This window comes from Neofelis nebulosa, chromosome 16 (genome assembly GCF_028018385.1).
Source record: "Neofelis nebulosa isolate mNeoNeb1 chromosome 16, mNeoNeb1.pri, whole genome shotgun sequence".
NCBI classification, from domain to species: Eukaryota; Metazoa; Chordata; class Mammalia; order Carnivora; family Felidae; genus Neofelis; species Neofelis nebulosa.
In genome coordinates this window covers 61,303,580-61,322,365 of record NC_080797.1, presented here as the reverse complement: position 1 = coordinate 61,322,365, position 18,786 = coordinate 61,303,580, and the positions used below count along the sequence as shown (strand labels likewise).

Below are 18,786 nucleotides of genomic sequence, written 5' to 3'. Positions count from 1 at the left end.
TGTGGGGAGGGAGGGGAGCATTCTCAACACGCCTGCGCAGGAACAGAGTATTCTTGGTTCTATACACAAACACCAATGGATGAAGAGCCCCCATGTTCCTGCGGCTGCGCTGTGACCCTTAGAGGCTCTCCCAGGCGCCTGCGCGAGACCTCAGGTCCCGCCCTCCTCTTCTCAGTACGCTGGCGCAAGGCAGAAAGGCGGGGCTTCGGCGCTCCAGACGAATGCCAGCGCGGCTGCGCGCTGGGGGGTACCCCCTCACTGCGGCTGCGCGGGAGCCCGGCCGCCGGCTGTCACTGCGGTTGCGCGCGGCGAGCGGCGATCCCGGGGCGCCTGCGCGGGTGGCTTTGCGGGCGCTCGCGGTAAGTTTGCGCCAAGTGCGCGGCAGCCGGGACGCAGACGGCGGCGGCGGCGAGAGGCGGAGCCCGGGGACCACCCCCCATCACCCTCCCCGCAGTCACCTCACGTACCACAACCTCACCTAACCTCTCACCCCCCCTCCTATCCCCCCAACCCCGGGATGGCAGCGCCCGCCAGCCTTCCCGGCCGGACCAGCGGTCGCCAGCGCCGGCTTTAGCCTGTGGGACTAGGCCCCGCCGAGGCCTGACCCCCGGAGCCGGGACCCACCGTGCAGCCAGCCGCCGGGCCGGGGTTGAGGGGCCGCTCCCCCCTCACGGCCCGTGGGGAGGACGCTGCCGTCCCGGGGACTGGGGGCCGGGGGGTGGGGGGGAGCCAGGGCGAGGAAGTCGGGACCCGTGTTGGGAAAAAAGAAGGGGGGCCGGGGTCAGGAGCGCCCCCTCCCCCCGCTTCCCCCCTCCCCCCGGGGTTGGGGGGGCCGGAGCAGAGAGCGCCCAGCCCGGGAGGTGGATGAATGTGGGAGAAAATGGAGACCAAGACGATCGTGTACGACTTGGACACGTCGGGGGGGCTGATGGAGGTAAGAGTGGCCCTCCTCATCCCCTTCCCCCAGCGCCGGGAGGGAACCTCCGCCCTCCGCCCCACAAAGCCGGTCCTGAGCTCACAGCGCAAAAGGGCCGGGGGAGGGGGATTCTTCCTCACCCAGATTCTCCCTCCCTTCTTTGCAATTCGAGGGGCTGAGCTTAGCCTCCGAGGACGTTTGCAGCAGTTTCACCTACCCGCCGCCCTGGATTCGCTCTCCCGAGGCACCAACCCACTCCATGTCGTTGCACCGGCGGGCCTCCCCACCCCCTTCTTGTCGGCCCCTTTGTGCTTCCCCCAGCACGTCCGGGTACCGGGTTTCAGGCCTTTCCAGAGCCTGGCTTTGGAGTCCCCCACTGTCCATACAAGGAAGTGGCGAGAAGGGAACCGCGCACCCTCTCCCCATCCCCCTACCCTGATCCTCCCCATTTGGAAGAGGCTGTTCTCGTTGTGCTGCAGGAACGCTGTTAGGGTGGGCTCCCCCCGGTTCCGGGGGGCTGAGAGGTTCTGGGAGCAGCTTGGATGGGAGGAAGAAGGACAAAAGGGGGGAGAGGGGTGGGTGACGGAGAAGCCCTGCCGGGGGGGCGACGGACCGCCCGGGAGCTCCGAGTGTGCACACACGCCGTTTATGTGTGTGTGCAGCAAATCCAAGCTCTGCTGGCTCCCCCCAAGACGGACGAGGCAGAAAAGCGGAGTCGGAAGCCTGAAAAAGAGCCCCGGAGAAGCGGCAGGGCCACCAACCACGACAGCTGCGATAGCTGCAAAGAAGGTGGGGATCTCCTGTGCTGTGACCACTGCCCGGCCGCCTTCCACCTCCAGTGCTGGTAAGGTCTGGGGACCCCTTTGCAGCTCCTTCGCTGACCCTTCTCGGCACATTCCTTCACCCGGCCTACCCCTGGCTGCCGAAATAACGGGCGCTTGCAGCCGCTAGCTGACTTTCTGCAGCCGCTGGGGCGAGCGCCTCCCCGCCCCCAGGTGTCTGCTGGGATCTAGCCGTTTGGGGAGGGGGGGGAGGAGGAGCAGCAGTGTGTCCGGACCCCGAGGTGGGGGTTGGGACGAGTGAGGAGAGCCCCATCTGGGATTGGAAGTCTCTGGGTAGCCGGGACAGAGCCGGCAGGGCACGGCCGGCGGTGGCGGGGGAGGAAGGGGAGGAGCTCCGGGCCCGGTGCCGCTCGCCTGCCCGCGCGCCCGCCGCCCTCGGGGTCCTGCCGGGCTGGCCTCTCCTGCGGGCGGGTGCGTGGGGCCTTCGGCCGCCCGAGCTGACCTGGTACGGACCCGGGGGGCCGGACGCCCGGGCGCTTGCGACTGTGGAAATCATGGAGGGTGTCTCTCGAGTCCGCCTCTTCTCTGCTTCTCTGTTTACAATATGGCGACCTGCCTTTAAATTATATTTTTATTCTCAGCGCCATTTTGGCTGCATATATGATTTGCAAACGTCTCCCGGGGAACGGTGGGGGTAGAGGCTCGGGGTCCTTTCTGCAGAAGCTCCTCGGGGGGCAGGGCTAGGATCTCGCCGCTTTGGTCCCCTTTCTCTGGCTCCGCTTGCCCACTGTTGCCTCTCGGAGCTGCCTCCCTCTTTCCCTCCCCGCGCTGCCGCCTCTTAGGAAATCGGGCCGGGTTAGACAATTAAAATTGCCCTTGGGCGCCGATTTCACTTCGCTTCGGATCGGCGAGCCCTTCGCGGCAAAATTCTTTGCTGCTGGGGCAGGATTGTGTGCGGTTGGCTCCGCGAGGGCATTTTTAAGGAGCAGAGAGCTGGAAAGCTGAGCGCTTCCCCCCGCCCCCCCCCCCCCCCTTACTGAACGCGAGAGGAGGGGAGAGACCGGAGAGAGAGGGAGGGACCTGGGTTGATCGCCCGCTGCGTGATCCTCCTCAGCAGCTCAGCCCAGAACAATCCGGCCAGGAAGAGTTTAAACTCCGGTTTCTGCCTGGAGAAATCATCTCTGCCCTCCACGAAAATCCTCCATCAGCGCAGGGAACCCAGATTGCGTCGTGTTCTGATGGGTGTTGTTCTGTCGTTCAGCAACAGTTGAGTGAAACAGGCGTTTGTGAGAGAGCGGGAAAGAGAGGGGCTTCTGTTTGTCCCCCCCCCCCGCCCCGTTTTTGATACTGCCTTTTTTTAGTCCTCTGGAAGAAAAAAGAGGTTTTCCTTCTGTTCTCTACAGTGTTCCATTCACATTCTGTCTCTCTGTGGAGTAGTGCTTACTGTATATTTGTACTAATTGCAGGTTTTGGAACACTTACGAGACAGATGACTGATACCGGGCAAATTAAGTCTGTGGTCAGAAGTTATGTAGGAAGCTCCCATTACCATTCCCAAGATGCTTTTGCCCAGGAGGGCACCCCATCTTCGCTTGTAATGTTGCAGGGACAAAAATGGTTATCCTGGAGGAAGCTTTGTTGCTGGCTTTAAATTTTTTATTATGTAGTGACTAATACCAGCAGGAAGGGTCTGTGGTTTTTAGCCTTTGCTTCCTGTAAGGTGTGATCTACCTGGAGAAAATCTCTCTGGTCAAGTTTCCTGTGTTGGTCTTGAGCAAGGAAGAGATTTGTACCTGGATATGTTATGTTGTTTATCAGTTTTTTCCTGTTGCTTGTGTTTTTTATTGTGCTTGTTTGATACATATACCCAGACTGAATTGTAGGCTTCTTGATTTAAAATGTGGGTTAATGTTTTACCTCTAGGAGGAAGCTATTGTTAACCAAGAATGATGACCCCTGTATTGAGTGAGAATTTTGTAAGCTCATTATCTTTTTTTTTTTTTAATGTTTATTTAGTTTTGAGAGAGAGAGAGAGAAAACACGTGAGTGGGGAGGGGCAGAGAGCGGGGGAGACACAGAATCCCAAGCAGGCTTCAGGCTGAGCTGTCAGCACTGAGGGATACGGGGCTTGAACTCACCAACCAAAAGATCATGACCTGACCTGAGCGGAAATCCGATGCTTAACCGACTGAGCCACCCAGGTGCCCCTATAAACTCATTATCTTTAGTCTCATTTGTTTAGACCATTTGTTTAGTAAGCTGAGATTGTTTATTAGAAACTTTAGGTATGGAAAAACTGTTTTGCCTGAGTTTCGGCTTTTAAACTCTAAAACCCAACCTGGATCTTCTAATTAGAGGAGTGTAAGTCTTGTCAAGTTGTAACAATTAACAGTTTCTACTTCAGCTAGGAGAGAAGGAGGTACTTTTAGCTGTTGGTGAGACTCGGGTTTGCCCAGACTGCATTTCATTGAATACTTTTCTTTTTTTCTTTTTACTTTTTTTTTTTTTTTTTTAAGGACCATGAATGGGAGCTGGTAATCAGAGATTCGAGAACCCTAGTAAATGAGGCAGGGTTTGTTTCACATCTCCAGTTCTCTCTTTGAAGATGCCAGTACTGAATGTACCATTGACTTATCTGAGTTATTATATAAATTACAAAACATTCTAGATACTGGTACAAACGAAGGAAGCTTTCTTTTAACTGGGGCTTATCCCACTTTCCTGCCTTCTATTCCACTCTTTCCAGCACAAGTGAAGTACTTCGTTAACCATCTCCACCAGAGTTTAGGTCAAGCAGTTGACAGTCTCAGAAATTTTGATTCCTGAGTGTGCTGGCTTTAATTCATGCTATTGCTGCTTACTTGTGCCATGTGGGAGTGCAGTTAGGTATGGCTATATTTTCTCTTGCTTCCCTTTTTAACTTGCTAAGACTGGATTACAGTTGACCCTTGAACAATGCTGGGGTAGTTTAGGGGCACCAACTCGCAAGCATTAAAAAATCTGCATAACTTTTGACTCCTCAAAAACTTAACTACAATAGCCTACTATTAACCAGAAGCCTTACCAGTAACACAATTAACCTGTTTTGCATGTTACGTGTATTGTACGCTGTATCCTCATAGTAAGGTAAACTGTAGAAAAGAAAATGCTATTAAAATCATAAACAAGAGAAGATACAGTGCTGTACTATAGAAAATCTGCATGGGGTGCCTGGGTGGCCAGTTGGTTAAGCATCCGACCTTAGCACAGGTCTTGATCTTGTGGTTCATGAATTCGAGCCCTGCATTGGGCTCTGCACTGACTTTGCAGAACATGCCTGGGATTCTGTCTCTCTGCCTTGTCCCACTCTCTCAGTCTCTCAAAAAAAAAAAACAAAAAAAAAATCCACTTACAAGTGGACCTGCAGTTCAAACCCATGTTTTCCAAGGGTCAGCTGTGCTTAGATAAGCAGCGTAATGTTAATTTTCTTAATATTCACAACGTGCAAGAGTGAAGGTGGAGGTTTTACAAATCCTGTAGATCCTAATTTCAGTGCTGCTGTGGGTCTTCATTCAAAGCTGTCTGAGACAAGTTCTTTTTTCAGTCTAGTGTCCCTTGCCAGCTTGCCTCAGTGAACGAGATCTAGTAAAATGTTCCAGAAGTGATTCTAGGCAAACTTTACCTCCTGGGCGTAGTGACATAGCCATAACCACAGGGGATTTTTCTAAGATAAACTGCTGGAGGAAATGACTGGTCAGATAAACTGTTTTAATTGTCTTTTCTTTTCTCAGGGGCCAGTGCTTTGTATGAGGAACAGTTCTCTCTTCCCAATTAGACTGGAAGCCCTATAGCTGGGTTTTCTGTAATGATCCCCTGGGTTGGGGAATGAATTGCTCTGTGCTCAGCCCCATGACCTCTCTAAAGAATTAAACTCGAGGAGGTGATTTTTTGTTTTTGTTTAAGTGATAGTGTAATCATTTTATCTAAGTTGAACTGGTTTATCAGTTATTCAGAGTGGTAGTAGGGGTTACTAAACCTGCCCCAGGAGAACTGGAAAGAGATATGGGGTTTTTTTGTAAGTGTTTTCTGGTGAATCTGACCTCTCTATCATAATTGTCATGGCATTCATTGGACTTTCGGAAAATACTGGTCTCCATGGATTGGTCCCTAAAAACTGGTTTACAAAAATTACGATAACTTGTGGTGCTCTAGTTGCCACTGGCCCATCTTTGTGTTTGAAATGGATTGGATTGTTCTCACTGATAAAGTGAATAAATACCATAGGTCTTCGGTAATGAGGCTGCCTGGAAACTGGATGTTTTCCTCTGATTGCTTTCTCATGGCATTTTGCTCTAGACGACCGAGGGACCAAAACGGTCTGATTGAGAAGTGCATCTACCTCAGCAGACCTCAGCATGGTTGCTTCCCGTCAGACAGATTTCTGTAGCATTTGCCTCCGCATGTTATATTTGGAATTGTTGGCCGGCTTTCCTCTCTTTGGTGTTGGCAGCAAGATCCAAAATGAGGTTTTCGAAGAATGAGAGTAAAAAGGTCTCTGTGCACAGGCAAAACTAAGCTCAGCTTGGAGTTTTGCATATTTAATTTTCAGTGAGTCATAACAAGAAAGGTTTCACACATAGAGTAGAAAACTGCCTTGCAGAAAATCTTTGCCGTTTGAGCATTTAAGAAGGTGATTTTTCTGATTTGTTGTGTTTGGCTCCTCATGAGAATAGTATTAGTCTACTGATGAATTAAAATACATTCTTTTTTTTTTTTTTTTAATTTTTTTTTTTTAACATTTATTTATTTTTGAGACAGGGAGAGACAGAGCATGAACGGGGGAGGGTCAGAGAGAGAGGGAGACACAGAATCCAAAACAGGCTCCAGGCTCTGAGCGGGTCAGCACAGAGCCCGACACAGGGCTCGAACTCATGGACCGCGAGATCATGACCTGAGCCGAAGTCGACCGCCCAACCCACTGAGCCACCCAGGCGCCCCTAAAACACATTCATTTTAGCATTACCTTATGAATCTGTTGTTTCTGACATTTTAAGTGCTTAGAAGCTTAGCACTGAAGACCTGGAGGTGACGGCATCTGGCCTTCCTCCCGTCACCCTGCCCCCTCAATAGTAAAATGATTCAACAGTAAACAAACCTGATTTGGTTTTATGTGTATTTTATTTATTTTTGCATTTGCTGCATTGCATTGGAATCTGGGTGTGTAGTATTGTTTTTAAATGTTCCACTCAAACAGGGAGGGTCTGATAACATTCAATTTTAGCTCAATTTCACATGCATGCTTTGTAAACTTAATGTGGGGCTAAGGGTCTAATTCTTGTGATAGGAGTGCTTTGGTTCATAGATAAGAGGATAATCACTGTTTAATAATAATAATAGTAATAATATTTCGAATGAATTGTTTACTCACAAAATGTTGGTGACGTAGATGGCTGTGGTTAAGACAGGAAGTGTCAGAGGCCACCTGAGTGGCTCATTTGGTTGAGGGTCAGACTCTTGGTTTCAGCTCAGGTCCTGATCTCATGTGGTTAGTGAGTTCGATCCCCGCATCGGCTGGCTCTGGGCTGTCAGTGCGGAGCCTACTTGGGATTTTCTCTCTCTGCCCCCTCCCCTACTTGTGCGCATGCACGCTCTAAATAAATAAACAAACTTTTAAAAAAATGAAGTATCAAATTTTTTAAAGTGAAGGAGGAGGTAATGTTCTTCAAAGGTAACAGTGTTTGTGTAACCTAAGGCAAGTAGTTAGTGGTCCTACTGTGAGAAATTTTTCATTTTGGGCCTATCCCCAAATTGATTACCATACTTAATGAAAGGTAGGATGCAGTTGTAATCTCATCAATTTCCTGCTGCTCCTTAAGGCTCTCAAAGTACTTTACAGATGGGCTCCACTAACTAAACTTTGTAAATGACTAGTGTATTTTTTTGTGTGTAAGTATATAAAAGACATGTTTAGGTACTGTCTTCTTTTACATCTGGAGATGGGATTCATGTTGGTCTGTTTCAATTTCTTAAGTATGTCTCCAAGATAATTTTTTAAAAGCCAAATCATAAAATGAGACAAATAAATTACCTAATTTGAACTGAAAAAGGATCCAAATAGTCACAACTGAGTGCCAGATGAAACACTGGTTTTTATTGAGCTCTCAGTGAAAAGACCAGTGATACTCAAAAGGGCTCAGTGAGATTTCAAGGTTCACGCTTGTAGGATTTATCAGTACTTCATCCCTTTTCATGGCTGAATACTAGTCTGTTTATGGATATACCACACTTTTGTTTATTCGTTTATCAGTTAATAGACATTTGGGTTTTTTCTCCTTTTGGCTATTGGGAATAATGATGCTGTAAACTTTTGTGTGCACATTTTGTGTGGACATCTGTTTTCATTTCTCTTGGTTGTGTACCCAGGAGTGGAATTGCTGGGTCATAGGGTAACTCATGTTTAACCTTTGAAGAACTGCTAGACTGGTTTCCAAAGTGGCTACACCATTTTGCATTCTTACCAGTATAGGAAGCTTCCGATTTCTCCACATCCTTTCTAATACTTGTTATTATCTTCTTGATAAAAACCTGTCCTGTGAGTGGGAGTGCTGTTTTTTGCTTTGTTTTGTTTTAACTTTTTTAATGTGTATTTATTCTCGAGAGACAGAGACAGTGTGAGTGGGGGAGGGTCAGAAAGAGAGGGAGACACAGAATCTAAAGCAGGCTCCAGACTCTGAGCTATTAGCACAGAGCCTGACGTGGGGCTCAAACTCACAAACTGTGAGATCATGACCTGAGCTGAAGTTGGATGCTTAACTGACGAGCCACCCAGATGCCCCTTGATTTGCATTTCCCTAATGGCCAATGATACCAAACATCTTTTCATGTGCTTATTATCCATTTGTATATTTTTTTGGAGAAATGTCCATTTTGATCCTTGGTCCAATTTTAATTGGGTTACTTGGGTTTTTTTTACTATTATTACTAGGTTGTACGAGTTCTTTGTATATTCTAGATACCAAGTTCCTTGTCAGATACATGATTTGTAAGTATTGTCTCCCATTCTGTGGGTTGTCTTTTCACTCACCCATTTTATTTTTCTAATTTTTGAGTCTTATGTAGAAGAAAGGTGATTTAAGCGCACTTTATTTTTTTTTTTTTAATTTTTTTTTTTTTTAACGTTTATTTATTTTTGGGACAGAGAGAGACAGAGCATGAACGGGGGAGGGGCAGAGAGAGAGGGAGACACAGAATCGGAAGCAGGCTCCAGGCTCTGAGCCATCAGCCCAGAGCCCGACACAGGGCTCGAACTCACGAACCGCGAGATCGTGACCTGAGCCGAAGTCGGACACTCAACCGACTGAGCCACCCAGGCGCCCCAAGCACACTTTAATGGCTGTGCTTTTATTATCAATGTAATGACAGTGAGTAAAAGGTTTCTTCTGTGAACTCCAGTCAGGGTGGTGCATCTCAGTGGAGAGAGAGAGAACCTTATCTGCCACCTGCCTTAAGGCACCACTAGCCACAATAGAAAATTTCTGTGTATAGAAATCCCTCGTACTTGGAGATTCCTAGTTTAAGGAGGACAATTTTAATTTTCTCGCTTTGATTGGTGGCAGCTTGGGATGGAAATAACTCCAGATCAATTGAGGTATCTTTTGAACTCCATTAACAACAAAAATTGTACGCTTAGGTGAACTCACCTGTTTATATGTGTCTTTATGTAGGCCCAGATAGCAATAAATAGGGAGACAGAGTGAAGAGAATATTTGCCTGAAGGTTTTATATAGCTTATAAAAACAAACAGTCTGTTTTGATGCCCCCAAGAGGATTTTTGCTACCTAGGAATGCAGATGTCCAGCTTCTTAACAGAAATGGGTACATCTTTTCTCCTACAAGTGCTAAGGCAATAGAAAATAGATGAAGCTGAATGTTGTTTGCTTTTGGTTATACATAAGAGTGTTAAAATCTATCTCTGAACCTTCTTGTCCCACCCCCAGCACATACACAGTTCCTTGGGCATGTAGTTAAGCAGGCCACCCTAGTCAAAGATTCTGGTTGGGGTTTTGATGATGCTCTCGGGGTTTTGATGGTTATATTATTATGATCATGCAGCACAGGCTCCTAGAAATGCATTCTTATCTTAAGGTGCCAGAATTTTAAATCACCACAGCAGGGGAAAGGGGACAGTTTGTTTTCCCACCTCAACTTTGCTCTTCCTTTAACTTAAGAGTCCCCAGGGAGTACAAACATGGCCAGCTGCATTGCCATTCAATGAGTGACACTTATAAGAGCACCTCCGCATAATGCTAGCCTCCCAAGAGACCGGACAGGAGTACAGCTGTCCCCCTGCCAGTTTCCTGAAAGAGGAGGACATTGTATTCAGTGCAAGTCCTAGACCAAATTTCAGAAAGGCACTTTGGTATTGCGGATTTGTCACCATGCCCAGGACGCATGCACAGGTCACTAGCTGACTGTTTTTCCCATGACTTGGGAGCAGTTAAGAAGAATAAGAAGGTGACTCCTTTTTATGCCTGCCATTTACAGATGTCAAAGTCTTCATCCTTTAAGCCTAATACTATTTCTGAATCTAGGTCTCAGCAAATAAGAAAAAAAGATGAAGTTTTAGCACATTTGCACGGGAGGTGGAAGACACTTGAGGGGTACAATAGACACTGATAAAAGGAGAAATCAGGGGCGCCTGGGTGGCGCAGTCGGTTAAGCGTCCGACTTCAGCCAGGTCACGATCTCGCGGTCCGTGGGTTCGAGCCCCGCGTCAGGCTCTGGGCTGATGGCTCGGAGCCTGGAGCCTGTTTCCGATTCTGTGTCTTCCTCTCTCTCTGCCCCTCCCCCGTTCATGCTCTGTCTCTCTCTGTCCCAAAAATAAATAAAAAATGTTGAAAAAAAAAAAATTAAAAAAAAAAAAAAAGGAGAAATCATTGCTTTGACCCATCAGCAAAAAAGAATTTGTCTGCTATGTAGAGCTGTTGTTGAATTCATGGTAAACAAATTCTGAGTACGCCTTACAGACTGATGAAATTTCAACTAATGTAAAACTTGACTCACTCATTCAAAAGGCTACTTTCCCTTTTGCAACCGTGTACTAAATGCTCACTAAACTACTTAAAAGCCAGAGGCTGACCCGTTTTCTCCGCTCACTGCTGTGCAATACCTAGTGGTATTACAAATGAGAGAGACACAAAGAGAAGCACTGGTTGGGGAACAGAAACGATGTCTAGTTCTACCAAGTGGGTAGTACCTTTGTTAACAAAAAACACGGTGACCATTCCTTTCTCCCTAATTACATTTGCTTTCCTGTATGTTAATAGCGTTGGTTTTTAAGTCTTTGCCCTTCCCGGGTTTTTTTGTTGTTGTTGTTGTTTTGTTTTGTTTTGAGACAGAGAGAGACAGAGCTTGAGCAGCAGAGGGGCAGAGAAAGAGGGAGACACAGAATCCGAAGCAGGCTCCAGGCTCTGAGCTGTCACCATAGAGCCCGATGTGGGGCTCGAACTCATGGACTGAGATAATGACCTGAGCCGAAGTTGGACGCTTAACCGACTGAGCCACCCAGGCGCCCCTCCCTGTTTTCTGATAAACTGTACAAGATATATCTCCCAGGAAATGTTTCCCAGTCTTGAAAGGACAAAAGACAGAGAGTGTAACAGCAGGGCGGGGACTCCATGCCTGAACCTACCTTCAGTCTTTCCCACTGATTTGGGCTCTGCGTGAGGCTCTTTTGAAATAAGCTTGAGTGAGCAAGAGGACTCTCCACGGGGTTTGAATTTAACCGTAGCCCAAAGACATCACTTTACCACCCGGCCACACAAGGCTGAGGGAACCTCTCAGAATTACTAGCAAGCTTGAGTTCCAGGGTGGAACCCTGTTTGTAGCAGCATAAACACATTTACAGACTTTCTATCCAGCTGTGATCCTTAGAAGGATGTTGAATATTATTTTTCTCTGCTCTGCATTTGTGCAGAGAACAGAGCAGAGAAGCTAATGAAATCCATAGAACTTTAAGTGATTGTAGGTACGTTACAAAACTGGCAATGAGGAGCTACTGTTGTTCTTTCCACCAGCCCTGGGGTCCTATGCTGAGCTGGGAGCTTTTTAATTCTCACGTGCATTGAACCATCAGATAGCATTCTACTGATTTTTGGTTTTAACAAAGCTTTAGAAACAGAGGGAAACTCTACAGTGAACTTTTTCAATTGACAATCCTCAATTACTGGTCAAAATGCATTATGAAAATTGTATTTCATTAATCTTGTTAAACGTGTCCAAACTTACGACTTTCTTTAAAATTTTTTTAAGATTTTTTTTTTTTTTGAGTAATCTCTGCACCCAACATGGGGCTCAAACTAATGACCCCAAGATCAAGAGTTGGGTGCTCTTCTGACTGAGCCAGCCAGGTGTCCCTTATAATTTTTTTTTTATGTTTATTTATTTTTGAGAGAGACAGAGCTCGAGAAGGGAAGGGCCAGAGAGAGAGGGAGACACAGAATCTGAAGCAGGCTCCGGGCTCTGAACTGTCAGCACAGAGCCCGATGTGGGGCTCGAACTCAGGAACCACGAGATCATGACCTGAGCTGAAGTCTGACGCATAACCCACTGAGCCACCCAGGTGCCCCTTATAGTTCTTTTTATGCATAGGCTGGCTATATTCAACTTTCCTTGATCTTGCTTGCCATTTTTTGTTTTTGTTTTTTTAAGTTTATATATTTATTTTAAGAGAGAGCAAGAGCTTGAGCAGGGGCTGGAGAGAGGGAATCCTAAGCAGGCTCTGTGCTGTCAGCGCAGAGCCCAATGTGGGGCTCAAACTCACGAACCGTGAGATCATGACCTGAGCTGAAATCAAGACCCTTAACTGACTAAGCCACTCAGGCTCCCCTTGCTTGCCATTTTTTGAAAGCATCTTAAATATAGGGAGTATTCTGTCAGTGATTTTGGCCTTTTGATAAACATTGTTTGGCTTTATCATTTTTTTTAATGTTAATCATTTTTGAGAGAGAGAAAGAAGGAGAGAGTGTGAAGGGCGGGGGGGGAGGGGTGGTGCAGGCGGCAGAGAGAGAGGGAGACACAGAATCTGAAGCAGGCTCCAGGCTCTGAGCTGTCAGCATGGAGCCTGACACAGGGCTCATACCCATGAACTGTGAGGTCATGATCTGAGGTGAAGTCGGACGCTTAACCGACTGAGCCACCCAGTTGCCCCTCATTTTTGTTTTCTTTATCCTTCCTTTTTACTCCTCATGGTTTTGCCTGGCTTAGATGATACTTAGCCATTCATTCTAGCTTAACTTAATTCTTATAACACCTCATTCCACGATATCAGACATCTTTGACTGCAGGCTTCAGTTTGTTGGTGTTGAAGTAAGCTGTATGGTAAGAAAAGTAGCTGCAGTTTATTGAAATTATGGGAAAGAACTCATGTCCAAGATTTGTATGCTTGCTGTGTAAGAGCTTTCCTCAAATCTTATCGTTTGTGTGCACACGATCAGACCTTTAAGGGTGATCATTCTTTGGTTAGGGATCATCTGAGAGAAAAGTGGGCCAAAGGGAAAAAATTATGGTGCTCTCTCTCTGAGAAGTATGTTCACCTCCTAAATAGGTCACTGGGGGTATAACTGGAAGGCTTCAGAAGCTCAAGTCAGCACTTAGCTGTGGCATCAAACCACGACAGCATAGTTTGACAGTATGCCCAGGAGATTACTTCAATCATGTAGGGTGGGGAGCTTTAAGGTTTATGAGTAAAATTGGGGGGGGGGGTAAAAGAGGGAGGGAATAGGCCCTGTGCTGCTTTGGTGCAAATTATTATTCTCTATTTTTCCTTTTTTTAAGGAGACCCTGTCAGAGGAGGGTAAATTAAGCAGAAATCCTCCTTAGGGAGAAGCAGCTGGGTCTTAAGTAGAAACCTGCTTCCTGTATTTAGTTGGATTTCAAATAAAGACATTGCTAGTGTTTTTAGTTTTCCCAGCCTTTATAGAATTTGAGGTCCAGTATCTATAAGATGTAAACTGATCCAGATTTCCTGAGCTGTGTGTGCAAAAAGAATACGGCCTGGTTACTTCCTTGTTCTTGATAGTCCAATAAATTTGGCTACGGAACAGTACCCAGTTTTCCATGCCTCTGAGACTCTTCTGGAATACACAGTTACAATTGTGGATTCTTCTTTCCAATGGAACATTCCCTAGGAACATCAGAAAGTGTTGAGGCCAGAATGTTGACTTCCAAAACAGGTGGGGGGCTCCAACATCTCTGATGAGGTGAACGAATGAAGCACATTTTTTAAATGTCTGTAGCCAGCTCATTTGCCATTGTGGAGAAGCCAGGATTGACAGAATAGCCAAACTCATGATAGATAAGGCCCTGTGGCACCCAGTCTCAGCTTGTAGAGAAGTTGGCAGAGGGAAAACACCTGGTGTAACTGTTGGTGCTCTACCCTCCCACCCTCCTTTTGCTGCGCTGACTTTATAACCCTGTTCCCCAGGTGTCCTTCACTGGGAGGATGCCACAAACCAGCTCTGCATAGAAGGCAATGAAATTTGGGGGCACAGTCAGCTAGTTTGAAAGGACTGTATGCCTGTGGAAGTGACGCAACTAGCTAAGTTTCTCAATGGGGCATTTGTAATGGCCTGGCACTTCATTGGTTTCCTTGTTAACACTGCTACTGAGGCTTTGCATGAAAAAGCCAGTGGTCCTTGTACTTTTTATGTACTTTGTGGCATTAGCTGTGCTTGAGTCAGTAGCTAGGATGAAGCAGGGCAAGGACCCCTGAACTTTGTTTTTATCTCCATTGCCTTTCAGTATGGCCATCTTCCCTGCCTTTGAAAGGTAGGCTATATTTGAAGATAAAAACTGATGCCCATAAAAGTGTCCAGAGGAAACTTACTGTTTAATGCTGACATTTAAATTTCATTAGATTTTGTTTCTTCAAAACTTAGACCATTAAATTTGGATATATTAAGACAGCTTTTAAGTTTTAAAAGATATTTTAAAATTAGATTTTACCTGGCACCTCTTCGCTTTTCTAGAACAGAAGCTGGTTTCAGTTTACAAAAGGCTTGTTTTCTGTGCTCCTAGGTTCCTTTGTAGATCAAGATGGCTGCCAGGAGGCTGAGACGTGATGGTGGTCCTGTCAGTGATCACCTTCGCTCCCATTTTGGCTAATACCAACATATTTCCTGAGCTGGCCAAGGGCAGCAGGGCTGGTCTGAGGGAGAGTGGGCCTGTTCTGAGCATGTATTGTCTTTTGCAGTCACTCTTAACACAATGCCGTTAAATACAACTGCAGGATTTTTATCTGGTAGTGGACCTCAGATGGATGGATGAGACCCATGAACTGTGAAATTAAAAATCAAAACTGCTCAATGCTATTGTTTGCTGGTTGAACACCCCACCACCACCCAAAAAGGGGAGGGGACATATAGATGGAGGGGGGGGGGCAGTGAAATCTTTCTTAGTCTGATATTTTAACTGAAACTGCCACATATGGCTCGAGAGCTTCTGATTCTTGGTGAATGATGGGTTCTGACAGGAAAGACCCTAGCAGTTCATGCGACTGACCTCTTTTAGAAGAGAGCCCGAGTGGAAGGCTGTTGGTGTATTGTGTACAGATATGCTGTCTGCATAGTGTTCCTGTTCAGCCTTTGTATTAAATAGAATATTTTGTCAGTCTAGGAAGAAAAAATGAAGCGTCTTCTTTCTTAAATATTGTTCATCCATCTTGCTTCCTTTTGTCCTAAGACACATACCAAAGCTTTTAATTTGGTTAAGTGATATTTCCATGTCTCCCCAGCTGCCTTTGACTCAAGTTTTAAAATGTCAGTGTCACTTAGCTGGATGGACAGTTGCAAACCATACATCGGTAACCTAACGTATTTTTTAAAAACAAGTCCACAGCCCAACACCATTTTTATCTGCATGTTTTAATGCAAAAAAATGGGTCTCTGAAATAAAAGGCAGTCTTTCTGCTTCCTTGTCTCCCTCTCTCTCTCCACCTCTCCCCTCCTCCCTTTGTTCTCTTGTTCCCCTCCCCCTTCTCCTTTCCAGTTCCATATTGAAAAACTGCTTGCGCTGGATGGATAATTAACGCAGAGCTGTGGAGCAACAGGTCCCATTGGTGGCGACTAAATCTGAAGTAAATGTTAATATCGTGCAGGTTCATATGTATTAATAGGTGGGGGAGATGAGTGAGGTTAGACTCAGATCAGCCACACTGGTATATGACTTGAAATAGATCCTCTTAATTAGAGAGCCAAGAACCATGACAACTAACGTCTTCCACCTGCAGTGGTGGGCTGCAGCCTCATTAGTGAATGAAAGAGGCATTCTAAATTAAAACTGGACTTCATCCTTTGGCTGTGAGTTGGGATCATCTGGCTCTGGGCTTTGAATCTTTGACATGGAGAGGTCTATCAATGCAGGCATTACAGTTAGCTGAGGGGTGCAAGTTTGTGGTTTTCTCTTTGAGGACTCCAGAAATAGAGTTTTTTAAAGTTGTATTTATTTTTGAGAGAGGGAGAGATTGAGCCTGGCACAGGGCTCAGTCTCACAAACCATGAGGTCATGACCTGAGCCGAAATCAAGAGTCAGATGAAATCAAGAGTCAGATGCTTAATGGACTGAGCCACCCAGGTGCCCCAGGCCAGGGGGTTTTTTTTGTTTTTTTGTTTTTTGGGTTTTTTTTATTCCTAAGTTTATTATTTACTTTTTGAGAAAGCAAGTGGGGGAAGGGCAGAGAGAGAAGGGAGAGAGAATCGCATGCAGACCCACACTGTCAGCACAGAGACTGATGTGGGGCTCAAACTCACTAACCATGAGATCATGACCTGAGCTGAAGTTGGACACTTAACCTACTAAGCCACCCAGGCACCCCTGGGCCAGGGCTTTTTAACAAATAATCTGGGAGGAAACCTCCAAAGCAGTGAAGATGGATATTCTGCAAAAGCTCTGTCCACAGGGCACTCTTTAAAGAGCTACCAGTTTTCCAAGACAAGCCAGCTTGTGTACATTCTGGGGCTCACCTTCCTTTCTATGACTTGGACAGTTCTCAGAAGGAATCTAAAGGTTCATATGCTATTGGGTTCTAGATGGACATAAAACACCCATTGCCAGGAAAATGTCCTCCCTTCCAGAACTTTCCTTCTTTCAGGTAGTTTTTCAAAATACAGAAATACACCTGCTTCCAAAACTATAATTTCCTCCTGAACCCCTCAAGATCCTTAACTTTGCCGTCTTTAAAGGATCACTGACTGACTTACCACTTGCTGAATAGTTGTGAATTATGGAAAGAGAGTAGGGAAAAGGTCACTGCCACCTTCAGGTACCAAATAACCAAATTTCCGGGGCTCTTTGAGTCTGGCATCTGTGCACAGTTAAGTCTTACATAGCTCTGGCAAGGATCAGGGTGTATTCGATTGTATGTGGTCTCATTGTCAACTGTTCTTTTCATGGTGTTCTAGCCTGTGATCCCTGAGAGCAGGGACCATGTCTGAAATTTCACCACTTAGCACATTGCCTAGCATAAAATGATTGTCCATTAAATGCTTGAGAGGACAAATGACTTTGGTCCTCTGTCCCCAAAGGAGAGTAGTTTGTTTCTTCGTGGGGTAGATAATAACCACTTGTCCCTCCTCCAGTGTGGTACCTCCAGCGTGGCATTGGTTAGTAAGCAGTGGGAACTCAATAAATATTGACTGATGTCGAAGGAAATGCTCGACCTTGAGGGTTGAGGAAGATATTTTAGCGAATATTCCACTGTGTTCCCCAGAAATAAGAGAACTACCAAAGGTTTTTTACAAACAGCTTGGGCTCAAGATTTGAAAGAACCAGGAAACTGATTCGAGTTCTAATTCTGCAACTTAACTGGCTCCATGGCTTCAGATGAGTCCATTTCCTCACCTGTATGACGGGAATAAGAATTGTCACAGTGTGCTGGTGAAGATCAAATAAGAGCATCTGTGAAAACACTTTGTGAACTGTAATATGCTATGTAGACGTAAGATGAGATTGTCACTCTGCTGTTTCTGAGCTTTAGTGACTAGGAAGCATACTGATGTCTTTACAGGCAGTACTGGCTCATTATAGTGTCCTCATGGTTTTCACTGCTGCACAGCAGAAACTCTAATAGAGCATTTCCAACATTACCTGACTTTTAACTTTTAACGATTTCCTTTTATAGAGAATGGCTCTGAGCACCTTGTCTTCGTTGATATATAGGGATGAGCGGGAGCTGAGACAAAGCCTTGTTTTTCTTGACAGACATACCCTGATTTAAAGACTCTGGTAGGCGTGTAATCGTTTCAAAGTTGCACACTAAACTTATGGGAACACCATTCTTATGGGAGAAAGAGCTTTAAGATGGGCAGCTGAGATGGGGAAGTCTCCAGAATGTGTTATGTACATGAGTGTCTTGAAGCTGCAGAATCTCCTTTCTCCCTGGAATCCTCTCCCTGTTGGCAAAATTTCTGATAGCGAATCAAACCAGTCTGTCTGCACAACAGCCTCTTTCGGAACTAGTTCCTGAGCTTATTACTCCAGTGACAGTCTGTCTTTCCTGGATCCATTTCATGAATCCCTTTTGCTCTAGATATTTGAGTTGAAAAACTGCCTTCTAAATATTAGTTTGAAAGGAATTACTAGGGGCAAAGAGGAAACATTGTCATGAGAAAGCTTTATCGTGGGCAGTTTCTGTATTCCGGGTATACCTGTGATGTTCATTTTCTAGAAACATAGACTTTCCTTCCTTATCCATCCTATCATATATTACTGCCTTCTCTCAAGATAGCACATTTTCGGGGCACCTGGATAGCTCAGTCGGTTAAGCAGCCGACTCTTGATTTCAGCTCAGGCTCAGGTCATCATCTCACAGTTTGTGGGATCTAGTCCTGAGTCCAGCTCTGTGCTGACAGCCTGGAGCCTGCTTAGCATTCCATCTCTCTACCCATCCCTGACATGACTCGTGCACTCTCTCCCTCTCTCTTGCTTTCAAAATAAATAAATAAACATTTAAAAAGATGCCACATTTTCTTTTTTTTTTTTTTTTTTTTTTTTTTTTTTTTTAATTTTTTTTTTCAACGTTTTTTATTTTTTTTTATTTTTGGGACAGAGAGA

The 18,786-nt window shown here is 45.9% G+C and overlaps 1 protein-coding gene across 4 annotated transcripts in view; it reads left to right on the top strand.

Annotated features, from left to right (window-relative positions):
* Window positions 1–206: 206 nt before the first annotated feature.
* Window positions 207–18,786, top strand: part of PHF12 (PHD finger protein 12) — a 41,860-nt gene continuing 23,280 nt past the window's right edge. The window contains exons 1-2 of one of the 4 annotated variants that reach the window (XM_058704247.1): window positions 207–359; window positions 1,579–1,760. In XM_058704247.1, the coding sequence (XP_058560230.1) occupies window positions 222–359; window positions 1,579–1,760 (320 nt within the window). In that variant the 5' untranslated portion in view covers window positions 207–221. Of the gene's footprint in view, window positions 935–1,088; window positions 1,761–18,786 lie in introns of all 4 variants that reach the window. The other 3 variants (XM_058704246.1, XM_058704248.1, XM_058704249.1) reach the window with 3 other exon arrangements.